This window comes from Parasteatoda tepidariorum, chromosome 4, assembly GCF_043381705.1.
Source record: "Parasteatoda tepidariorum isolate YZ-2023 chromosome 4, CAS_Ptep_4.0, whole genome shotgun sequence".
Lineage (NCBI taxonomy): Eukaryota > Metazoa > Arthropoda > Arachnida > Araneae > Theridiidae > Parasteatoda > Parasteatoda tepidariorum.
Window position 1 is genome coordinate 90,448,268 of NC_092207.1, and position 12,283 is coordinate 90,460,550.

A 12,283-nucleotide genomic window follows, 5' to 3' on the forward strand; every position below is an offset into this window, starting at 1 on the left:
TCTATTTAGCATACCTTAAGAATTTAACAGGATTTTGAATTTATTTAGAAATAAAATTAGTTCAAAGAACTTTTTAATTAAATTTAGCTTGAAAGCTACACGGTATCTTAATAAGTAAGATCTATAGTAATTAAAAGAATTCTCAATACCCATTAAATTTTCATTTTATTACCGTTACACGAGAGATTGCTTAACAATGTAATAACCTATTAAATTTTCATTTTAATAAGATTACACGAAAGATTGCTTAACAATGTAATGAGGGAATTTGAGGTAAAAACTGATAATTAGTAGTACACGTGATGTTCCAGAAAAAAAATTGAATAATATTGAATTTTAACTTCCGAAAAAAAATATTGAACAACAATTCATTTTTAATAGGAATGTTTAAATTTAAAATAATGAAGAGCTAAACGAGAGTGAAAAGAATTACAAAAAATGTATGAGCTTATAAAAAATCTGTAATCACAAAATTTGTTTAATATTTCGTGAAATTCTAAATTTATAATTCTGTAGTTTATCATCTAGCAGAAATGAAAATGATTCTTCTGGGTAATGAAAATGATTGCTCAAAATGAAAATGATTCCTCAAAAAGAAAATTATTCTTCTAGGTAACAAAAAGGATTCTACAAAATGAAAATACTTTTAGGCAATAAAAATGATTCCTCAAAATGAAAATGATATTTCTAGGTAGTAAAGATGATTCCGCAAAATAAAAATGATTCCTCTAGGTAATGAAAATGATTCCTCAAAAAGAAAATTATTCTTCTAGGTAATGAAAATGATTCCTCAAAATGAAAATGATTCTTCCAAGTAAACGAAGAGAAAAATCGATACTATCGAAATCTAACGAATTACTTCTAATGAAAGATTTAAGTTATAGGGATCATCTAATAATACTCTTTCAACTCCTTCCTATTCCTTCCGGTAATCAAACAGGTTTTGTAGTTTACAAACTCGTCTTTTTCAGCAGTGATTCGTTGGATTTCGATAGCGTTTTCTATTATTTTAATGATGTATACATTATTTTATTGAAATTTAAATACACTACCCCTAACGAGCATACTTTTTTAAATCAATTTTTATTAAGAATTTTGAAAAAAAATAAACATTAAGGGCAGTCAATACGAAAACCCTGAATAATCAATGTTATAGACTCATGCATTGTAACTCACATTCTTAAGTAACTTTTAAAATTTAGTACAGTCAGAATATCTGTAGCGTAAAATCGAAGCAATACGCAATCTCGCTTTCACCTTTGACACAAATGAGCGCACATTGACAGTACTATCAGTTTTTCTGGTTTTAACGAACTCCCTCCCTGGCGGTTTTCGATTGGTAGTTATGATAGGGTTTAAACGTTTAATACCTATGATAAAGATATGAACTCGTAAAGGATAATAATCAGTTATGAAAAAAAAGGCACACGAACAAAAACAATACATTAAATAAAATTACCGTTTCTTTGAGAATATTATCGTATTACGGTACCCAAAAAAACTAAATCTTAAGCATCGCGTGAACAGATCAAACAAACTTTTTTGCTGACGGCGGAAAAAATGAAACAAACCGTGATCAAACGTGAGAAATTTTCCCTTTAAGCAAGTACAGCGTATCGTTTCGGCTATGTTTAGTTCTAGAAGAATAACGATGCTTCTGACGAAGCAGGGTCAGAAAGTTCTCAAAGCGATGACATGTGTAAGAAAAGAAGCCGGACATCGGAAAGGGACTCAAACGTGCGTGAAGTTTCTTTTGGGCGATGGAGTAGAAAATACTTAACGCATCGTTTATAGAAAAAGGAATCTATCTATACTCGATATCAAAGAAAACATTTTGTCTTCTATTGGGTTTTATGTCGATGAGGTTTATTTTCTTTCATCTGAAACGAAGGGAAAGTATGAGGTCGCTGATCTCCCGTGTACATCTTAAGAATAATAAAATAAAAATTTTTAAAATTTTATTTTAAGTACACTTATAAAATTTTTTTTAGAAGTAATATTTTTAGGCCTAAAACAAAAAAAGTAGACAAACTAACAGGCACAAAACTAAAAAGAAAAAAGCAAAAAAATAAATAAAGTAGGAATTTCAAAAACAGTTTTTTTTCTTCAAATATACGAAAAGAGCGAAAATATTTTCGTTTTTGTTTAATTTAAAACGAAAAACAGAAACAATAATTCTATTTCTGTTAGGTCTAAAACAAAAAATGTAGATAAACTAACAGGCGCGAAATTAAAAGGGAGAAATTAATGAAACAATCGGAATTTTAAAAACTGTTTTTTTTTTCCCTCCAAGTATACTAAAAAGAAGAAAATAGTATGGAAGTAATGAAAGGAAAGGAAAGTATGAGGTCACTGATCTCTGTGTACAATTTAATAAAAATAAAATAAATATTTTTAAAAACTACGTTTTTCAAGTATACTTAAAAGGAGAAAATAATTTAACTTCAGTAAGGTGCAAAACGAAAAAAGTAGATAAACTAACAAACACAAAACGAAAAAGAAGAAAACAATAGACAAAGAATTTCAAAATTTTAAGTATACTGAAAAAGATCAAATAATTTTATTTTTGTAAAATACAAATAAACTAAAAACAAAGATAAACTAATTTTATTTATGTTAGATCTAAAATGATAAAAGTAGATAAATTTACAAACACACAACTAAAAAGAAGAAATTAATAAAAATAAATAAGAATTTGAAAGACTTTTCAGAAGAATACTAAAAAGGAGGAAATAATTTTGCCACTGTAAAACCTAAAACGAACATGATAAATATGATACATGATAAAATAATTCTATTTCTGTTAGATCTAAATCGAAAAACGTGGATAAACTAACTAACAGGCACAAAACTAAAAGGAAGAAAATAATAAAAGAAAATCAGAATTTTAAAAACTGTTTTTTCAGGTATACAAAAAAGAAAATAATACTTATATTTTTGTTGAGCTTCATAGGAAAAACATATTTAAACTAATTTTATTTCTGTTAGGCCCCCCAAAAAAATAGACTAACTAACCGACAAAAAAAAAAAAAACTAAAAAAAANAAAAAAAAAAAAAAAAAACTAAAGAAGAAATAAATAAAATAAGAATTTTAAAAACAAGTACACTAAAATGAAATTTAATTTTAATTTTTGTTAGTGCTTAAACGAAAGACATAGGCTAACAGCTAGCTAAGCTAAAAAGAAAGAAAGTAATAAAATAAAAAATTTAGAAGCTACGTTTTTAAACGTACGATACTAAACGTTTTAACGTTACGATACTAAAAAGGAGAAAACAAATTTCTTTTTGTTAGACCTAAAATAAAAACGTAATACGCATTAGTTTCTGTGGCTATAGAAATCAACACGCTTAACTTTTGTAACAAACGTCGATTACCACAAACAGTAATACGCACTACGTTTTTCGTATAAGGTCTGACAAAAATATAACTGTTTTTTCCTTTTTAGTATACACGAAATGTAATTCCCTCGAAACTTCAACTTGAAGCATCTTAGAAAAGTGTTCATTATTGTAATATTATTTAAATTTAGAATAGTAATAATATGTAGTTTCAATCTAAACAACCAATGGAATTTAGAGATATATTTAGTATTTTCAGATTCAGTATTTAAAATGTTTTTCTTTTATACCAATGTTACAGACATTTTTACAGTAAATTCTCCACTATAGAAAATTTATTGTAACCATCACAAAATGATACTTTGATAATAATACTTTATGGAAATGTAAGGGAAAATTGAATCCAGGAAAAATGTTATACCTTTTAACTAATAAAAGTAAATTTACTCTCGAAAAACGAGATATTTTTACTAAAAAATAAGCTTCATGAACTCGGAAGTATGTAAATGGTTTCAAAAGACTAGTGGGTACTTTTATTTAATTTTATTACTTTAATTACATAGAAAACATTGCAAATTGACAATTATTATAAAATATAATTAAACCGAATTCATTTATATAAATTGCAATTTGGTGATGAAGTACAATATTCAAACTTCAAACCTTAGTATGGTTTAAATAATAATATACAGAAAACTAACCTTTAATATTTCTGTTTTTAGAATCATTTTTACACTTCTTCATTTTTCTAAACATTGAATTACTTGCAAATAAAAAGAAAAGTGCAATAAATAATAACATTCTCGAAAAAAGTAAGACAACAAATCATCCTACGATAATTTTATTTTAAAAAATTAATCCGTTACAAATCTTTGTAAATTAGTTGTGATGATTTTATAGTAAAAACAAAATAATTAAATTAATGCAAACTGAAATAACCAAATTTATGTCAAAAATAATTAAAATCTTTTAATTATCATTAATATTTTAACAATTTTACTATATTTAGTTTTTTATTATTTACTCAACACTCAGTTTTCTATTATTCTAGACATTCTAATAAATATTACATTTTAAATTATTAAAAGTTTTCTGAACATTATTAATTCAATTATAAACGTAATTGTTGAAATTTTAATATTTCTCAACATTTTAATTCTTAACACATTTTTTCATAATTGTTAACGTTATTAGTCATTATTCTCAACATGACCAGTAAGACAAAAAAGTACCATTTTATGACAACAACCGATGAACTTGCGTTAGACGTTGTCGACCTCAATAAATAAATGATATCATAAATGCCGCTTTCTAACCAACTATTAACAAATCTAGAAAAATAATTGCTCAAAAAATATGGCGTTAATTCAATTAAAAGCAATAAGAAAAATGTGAGCAGGAAATTGGGTGTGGGATACTAAAGAGACTCATAATTTCTAATTATTCCAGAATGCAACACAAGGAAGTTTTTCTAATTGCTTTTCATTGTAAAAAAAATACGCTCGAAATGAGCAAATTGTTTTCAGACATTGCAACTGTTTATATATCGTGCTAGCGTGAGATTTTTAGGTTCTTAATAAAGACAAGAACTGAATATAATTATAACAGATGCATGTATTTGAGATGTTGCTTTAGGCATATTTTAATTATTAGTGATAAGTGCAAAAAATTATCACTTAAATTTTCAGAAATGCAATCGATTCTGTTATATTGGTTTGAGGATCAAATTAAATGTCATGTCAGTTTTTTTTATTGTTTCGGTGCAAAAATACTATTTTATATGTATATTTCACAAAATAATTCTTACTCATTAATAAAATAACAGAAATATTTGTAACTTTTGAAAAATAATTGAAGGCAAGATAAAAGACGATTTCTGCGTATAGATTTTCTTCAAAACAAAATTTATTGATAAACAAATTTAAAGCTTTCGTTATATTTTAATCTAAAGATTATGAGAAGATAATAATTTAAGGGTGTATATTTAAATAAAAGTACTTATTTATTTTTTTAAAAAAATATGGTAAAATTTAAAATCATTAAAAGATTCCTTAATATACTTCCCGTCAAAAAAAGGAAAGAAAAAGATATGAATCTCTTTGGGGCCAAATATCAGGTGAATTTAACTATATAACTAGACAACGTAAGAAAAATCCAATTAGAATGAAGTAATGAAATTAAAAATTAACGTTAAATAATTTTCAATAACTAAATAAATCAGAAGTGGACTTTTCATTGAAACAGATGGTGAAGAAAACAACCTTTACCTGAAAAAATAAAATAAAAGGCAGTGTTTTTAAGGGATGGCAGGTTTTTTTTTTATCTAAAAGGGCAAGGAGGGCCCATTTATAGGGATGAAAGGGCATGCGGGACGGGTCGCCCTTCTAAAATTGTTTAGAGAGAACATTGCGATTGTTCGAGGGAACGAATATGCTAGTTAATTAGTGCAGACGATATTTTAAATTACGAAATCAAATTCAAAAACGGGCATTCTTTTAAATAAACATAGCTTTTTTTAAGATGGATCATGATTTCTGACCCCCAAAATACAAGGGAGGGGGAGGGGAGACATAATCTAGGAAATATGATCTCAATAGCTTGGTCAGGAGAGCGGTCCAAAGTTTACCTTTAAAGTTAATTTTACTTTTTGCGTATTTACGCTATTTCTAAACCTTTTTAAGCGAATTGTAAAATTTTTGCATACAATTATAAAATTCAAAGATACTTCCATGCAAAAAATTATTTTTAATAATTATTTATAATTTTCGATTTTTTTTAAAACTAATAACAGTCGAAAATATTTTGAATTGTTAAGTATAAGATATTTAATATCAAAATACAAAATTCGAGAGTAATCGGTCGAATAATTCTGAATTTCAAAATTGAATTTCAAAACATTCGTATTTATTTCAGAAAATTTAATCTATATTACGCACAATTAGGTTTTACAGGTCATCGGTGACACTTTTGGAGTTGCTCTCTCGAAAAATTCTGTTCAAAGCCTAATTATAATATCGTAGAAGTTGCCGTTTTAAATGAACCATAAAATTTTAAATTGAACCATGTTTTCGCTTTCCTTTTTCCTTTAAGATAGTATTGTGTTATAAGCTCCAGAAGGATTAATTTACATTATAATATGGTCCAAATCGGCAGAGTAATTGTGCAACAAGAATTTCAAAAAATTTGAAATTAAGTGTAAACACGTCCCAAAATTTACAAAAGTGTACAGAGGAATTTAGTATTTGCTCTATATAGTAATCTATAAAATACAATTAACATTCACAAAAATACAAATTGTAACTATCATAGTGCATTAAGTTCTGTATAACGTGACTGCTGCCAATTAGAGAATATATACGAATAAAGTAATCTAAAAAACACTTTTAAGTAATCATGGTATGCATTGAACCACAATATCGTACAAAATTGCCACGTCAATGTCAAGTAGAACAATATTATCATGAAAATTAAATTAACTAAAGACTTGAATGCATGGTATTATAGTTAAAGATATTATGATTTAAAGTTGGAATAGATTTTGAGAGTTTAATAAAATAAAATAAATGAGATAGGATTTAATAAAATATAGAAAAACGAAACGAAAAACAATATATTAATGTTTTTTTTTTACTAAAAAAATGATGCACAAAGAAAAATTTAACAGTCAAATCTACCAAAATATGGTAGAATTTACATTGGTAAAATTAACGATAAAATATTATTTTACAATGATGAGATTTGGTTAATGGGGTAAAATTTGGTTATTTTAACATGGTACCTTAGAGTATGGCATAAAAACCGTTTATTAGATTAAATTTATTTTTCAGTTTTGTATTAAATATGTAGTAATCAGAACTATAGTTTAGAAAACCAGAATTTCCTGTAAACCTTTACTACAAGAACACAAAAACGAAATGAATGGTTTTAAATACCGCGTATTTTGATTTTTATTAACCAGAAATAAGTTTTTTTTTTTTTTTAACCAGAAATATTCTTAACATAGAGGACGGTAAATTTACGAGATTTTTTTCTCCGTGTGAGCACATGCAGTAAATAATGCTGCTTAAAAACAACAAATAGATCCAAGAAAAGTAGTTAAAATTGATATTTATTCACTGCTGCAAGGTTTGGTGGGCGCGCGTACAACTGTTCAAATTCGTAGCTATCTTAATACTAAGTTGAACTGATTAACACCATACTGGTTCAACTTGAACCAAAATATGGTTGAATTCAACATCTTATTAAGGTTCTCAGCAAATGTCTGCAATTATATTGCGGTTCAAGACACCAATATTGTGGTACAATAAATCCCTTTTTCTGAACGAGTATGTTCTTAATGTGTTTTTTTTTCCAAATATTATTTTTTCCGAAATGATCACGAATAGTAGGCCAATTCATTTCTGATGTGCTTTTTGCTTTTGCGTCTGTATAATCGCTTGCAAATATTTCAACTATTACATTATCGACAGTATTTAATAACCCTGTTTTTTGAAGCCCTGTCGCCAAAGAAAATAAGAAAGCCATAGTTTAAGAGCCTTACACTTAAAGCAATGCGATGATTTTAAACTTATATATAATCTTGGCGTGAAGAATTATCTGGGCTTTAGAACAGACAAATAACTTAAATATTTAAAAGTTATTTAACTTTTTTTAAAAATTGCCAATTTGGCGACATTTTGCCACCAAGATGAAAATTATCAAAGTAGCTGCCTTATTCTCAGTTTTTGTAAATTTTTATGAGTCAAGGTAATGTGTATCGGAGAAAGTTTTTAAATGTTAAAAAATTAGGGCATAAACACTTTTCATTTTCACAAAACTACGGCTTTCCTCCATAGTGACGTTTTGTACCATTTTCAAAATAAGCGCAAACAGCGCTGGCTTTAGATAGACTAAACTTGACCTAACAATCATGAGTAACAGTTGCTAACTCAGTTGCAGTTTTAAAAATACCATATTATTTGCAAAAAAGTACTATTTCACGTTACGACGAAGCCTTCGAAGAAGAGGCTTAAGAGCATCCTTATGTTTCTAAAATTAGTTAGAGCTCTGGTCATTTTTGTAAATAAAAAATGAACCACTTTCAGGTATTTTATACACTTAATTCAGAAACATGTGAATGATGACATCTTATGAAAATGAGAAAGGATGATTACCTGGATCTGTTTTTATCAAGACCAATACGTTCCCTAGCGGCACTTTTTGGCTGAGGGATGAATGATGCTGGGGAGGGTGAGGAGGTATGGGGAGATCCGGACCTCGAACTGTTGACAGAGGGTGGACCCTTGTTCCCGACCCCCACGTAACCTGCAGGAAGAGAAAAAAGATAATGTGTAAGTTACTGCAAGTAAAAAAGTTACAACATCTATGGTAAACAAAATAAAGAAGATACCATAAAAAGATATGTGAATAATATTTGTTGAAACCACACTAAGAGTAATAACATGCATAGAAGAATATACTAAGAAATGTAACATAGTTAATGCTTGCTATAATAATTATTATTACGATTAAGATAACTTATAAATTTAGAAGATTATTTTTTTTAAATGATTTATTTTGCGAAATAAAAGTGACGCTATTGAAAAAGTGAAGGATTATTTTTGGTATACTTTATAAAAGTGGTATATTTGTGTACAACTTCCTAAGTTTAATTAAAATATAAAATCGCACATTTCCTATTTAAAAAAACGTATATAATAATCTAATTTAATGTTGTAATTATAGCTTCTGGAATGTATAATTTATATAGAATTAAGTAAACTAGCATATTCATTAACTCCGCTTGAAAAAAAAGAGAAACAATAGTGAATTAAAAACATTTTCTTACATAAAATTTATTATATTACAGACTTAATGTAAAGATGTATTTTAAGTATCACTAGTATTATAAATTTCCTTGTACGATTTCTACATTCATTCACTGTAAAAATCCTAAAAAACATAAAATAAATAGAAAAAGAAACTCTATATATAGGGCAAAAATTTAATTCAATTTCAGCAACTGCTGTAATTTTAACAAGATTAACAAAAAGATAGACGAATATTAAAATTTTTAAACAAATTATAACAAAATTTTAATTATGGATAAGATAGACATTTAAAACCAACAAATTTGAACTTTAGCAAGAAAAATCGTTTAAATATGCAAAAACTTAATATTTTTAGAAAAACTAAAAATTGGATTAACTAAAGAAAATTTCAAAAGACAACTCGATGTATGATTAACATGTACAGTCTTATAAGACAACGGATTTGGGTTCAAATGTAAACCAACACAACCTAAAAAGTACTAATTTTAATCAAAAAAAAAATTTAAAAGAAATTTTTTTTTACCAGTAACAGCAAAAATCCCCAAAACTTGCGGCATCGTTGAAATTTCCCGCAAAAATCCAATAATATTTTTAGAAAAGCTAAAAATTAAATTTGCGGAAGAGAGTTTCAAAACATAGATCTGAACCGTTTCATGTCCTGTCATACAAGACAACGGACGTAAAGAAGAGGGCGATTCCCAAAACTTAAAACTTTCGTTTTTTTATTTGTTTATTATTATTTTATTTTCGTGTTTTTGGGAGGGACGTCACAGGGCTCGTCTTTTAACGTGGAATAGCGGTTTGCGCGTCAGTGTGGGGGGCCTCCCACACATTACAGTAATTCATGTCGAGGTTCAAGACAGAAGAATACCAATGATTCACCTTTATACTTTCCATTTTCATCCAAAAGTAGTTTGTTTTGAGCAACATAGCTATATTCCCTTTCTTTCTTTCTTTTCTTTTTTTTCCTACAGTATTAAAGAAGGAAATATTGGGCGGGGGAGCTATAGCTTCGCGGGCGGCAAATGAAAGTCATAAAACAGTGGAGCACCCTGAATGAAAATAGGAATTTGATGATATAAAACGTGTTCTCCATATTTCATGGTTGATTTGAAATAAATGAACTGTGGTTTTGCAATGTAAGAGAAGGAAAAAGTTTTTTTTTCCCAACACTTCACAGAAAATGGTTAAATACAATTTATTTAATTGTTATTTTACCATATTCAAGCAAAACAGTTAAATAATCATACATGAGATGGTATTCAAACTGTTAACTGTGAGAAAAATCGTTTATTAACTGATTTCACCTAATACGGTTAAGCAACCAGAATTTTATCGCACTAACTAGGCCTACCCGAAGAGGCCGCTTAGTTCTTTGCAGATGGATACATATTATGCCCGAGATTCTGCCAATCTCATGACCGACAGAATGGGAGTTCGTGTCCCAGCGGTGTCACCATAATATTTCCTCCATTCCTTTCAACACATTAAGAGTTTTTAGTGTCATGCAATCCTTAATTTGCAACCCTGGAGTATTAAAATACGATATTCTCATTCACGCGTAGATGGCAGCACCATAAATCTGCTAAACTACCCCCATTGTACAGTTAAACTTATTTTTTCGGTTTCGAAACCATGCTAGTAGTAAATGGTTTAAAAACCGTATAGTTTTGTATTTTTGGTCCTTTTAATATACTGGTTGTAAACGGTTTTAAAACAGTAAAGGTAAAAATATACTTTACCGCAAACTTTAAGGTTAATCGGAGGGACAGACTACTACCGATTATTTACCATAATTTTAGAATGGAAATTCTAACAATGAAACAGAGAAAAAACAGAGTTATTTTGTTTGTTAATTAAATTGTTATTCAAAATCTCACAAGCAATTATCATAATTAATATTATTGAAATTGAAATTTTTATATACTATTGCAAATCAACAATATAAAATTAATCAAAAAATATCTCAGATTTATTTATTAGTTTTGTGGGTACAATAAATTTTTGGATATAAAATGAAATTAAATAATCTAAATTTATTGTAAGTTATTAAGAGATTTTCTAAATGTAAAGCAAGAAACAGTTTTCAGAAGATAAGTAGATTTTTTTTTAATTACATGAGTCCAAAATCAATAATAATGCATCCACTATTTCAAATTACATTTTTGTGAAGATTTCTAAGATTTTTGAATTATAATAAATCTTAAATTAATGACATATCAGCTATATTAAATTCCGAATTAGACGAATTCTAAAGTTTTTTAATTATCACACATCCTAAATGAATAAAAACATATCCACTATTTTGAATCACATTTTCCAGACTATTTCCAAATTTTAGGATTTTGGAATTTTAGTATATTCCCATGAAATTGGTGCAGAAAATAAAGTTTTACGAATTATTCCTCAAAATTCTTGAAAGATCGTATATTAATATTTTCAAATATTTAACTATTTATAAGAAAGTATTGTAGTAAAATTTTCTCTTACCATTTTGTTAATTACAAGCACTATGTATGTATTAAATCATGAATTTTTAATAATTTTACTAAACAAAAAAAAAAAACGTATTTTTTTAGAAACCGCATGACTGAGCATCTAGAAACTCGCTGAATTGCAATCGAACACTATTTCCTAAAATAAAAGTTTAAAAAAAAAGAATTTAGAAATAAACAAAAAAGTTTTAAGCACTTCACAGCTCACGCAAATCAATGATCCTATCTAAAACGTGATATTTCATTCATTATGATAAAAATTATTCAGTTTTTTTTAAACAAAACAACATTAAATTAAAAAGCATTACTCAACATTTATGAATACCAGATATTAATCTACTGCTTCAATAACACATTTCATAAATTCTTATTTGTTTTTCCTTCGATCACGAAACTGAATTGTGATTGCGGATTTTTGAAAGGTCTAAGTTAGGACATGCGTGCAAAAATGAAACATGTCCTAATTAACAGAAAGATGGCTGTCGATAAAAAATTTAATGATTTATTTGACTAGTGCCGAGTGTTTTTTTTTTTTTTCATTCAACTTTCTTTTCAGAACTGAGTAAAAAAAAGTCGGGAATCAGCGGTGAAGGTCAAAATTGAATCTGGGCTATTTTTCCGTTTTGATATAATTCAGAG

General features: G+C 27.4%; 1 protein-coding gene across 19 annotated transcripts in view; it reads right to left on the reverse strand.

The window, feature by feature from the left end:
* Positions 1-12,283, reverse strand: part of LOC107442127 (neuron navigator 2) — a 524,062-nt gene that overhangs the window by 139,661 nt on the left and 372,118 nt on the right. For 17 of the 19 annotated variants that reach the window (XM_071180175.1, XM_043039751.2, XM_043039753.2 and 14 more), the window contains one exon: positions 8,493-8,643. In XM_071180175.1, the coding sequence (XP_071036276.1) occupies positions 8,493-8,643 (151 nt within the window). Of the gene's footprint in view, positions 1-8,492; positions 8,644-9,672; positions 9,837-12,283 lie in introns of those variants that run through there. The other 2 variants (XM_071180179.1, XM_043039755.2) reach the window with 1 other exon arrangement.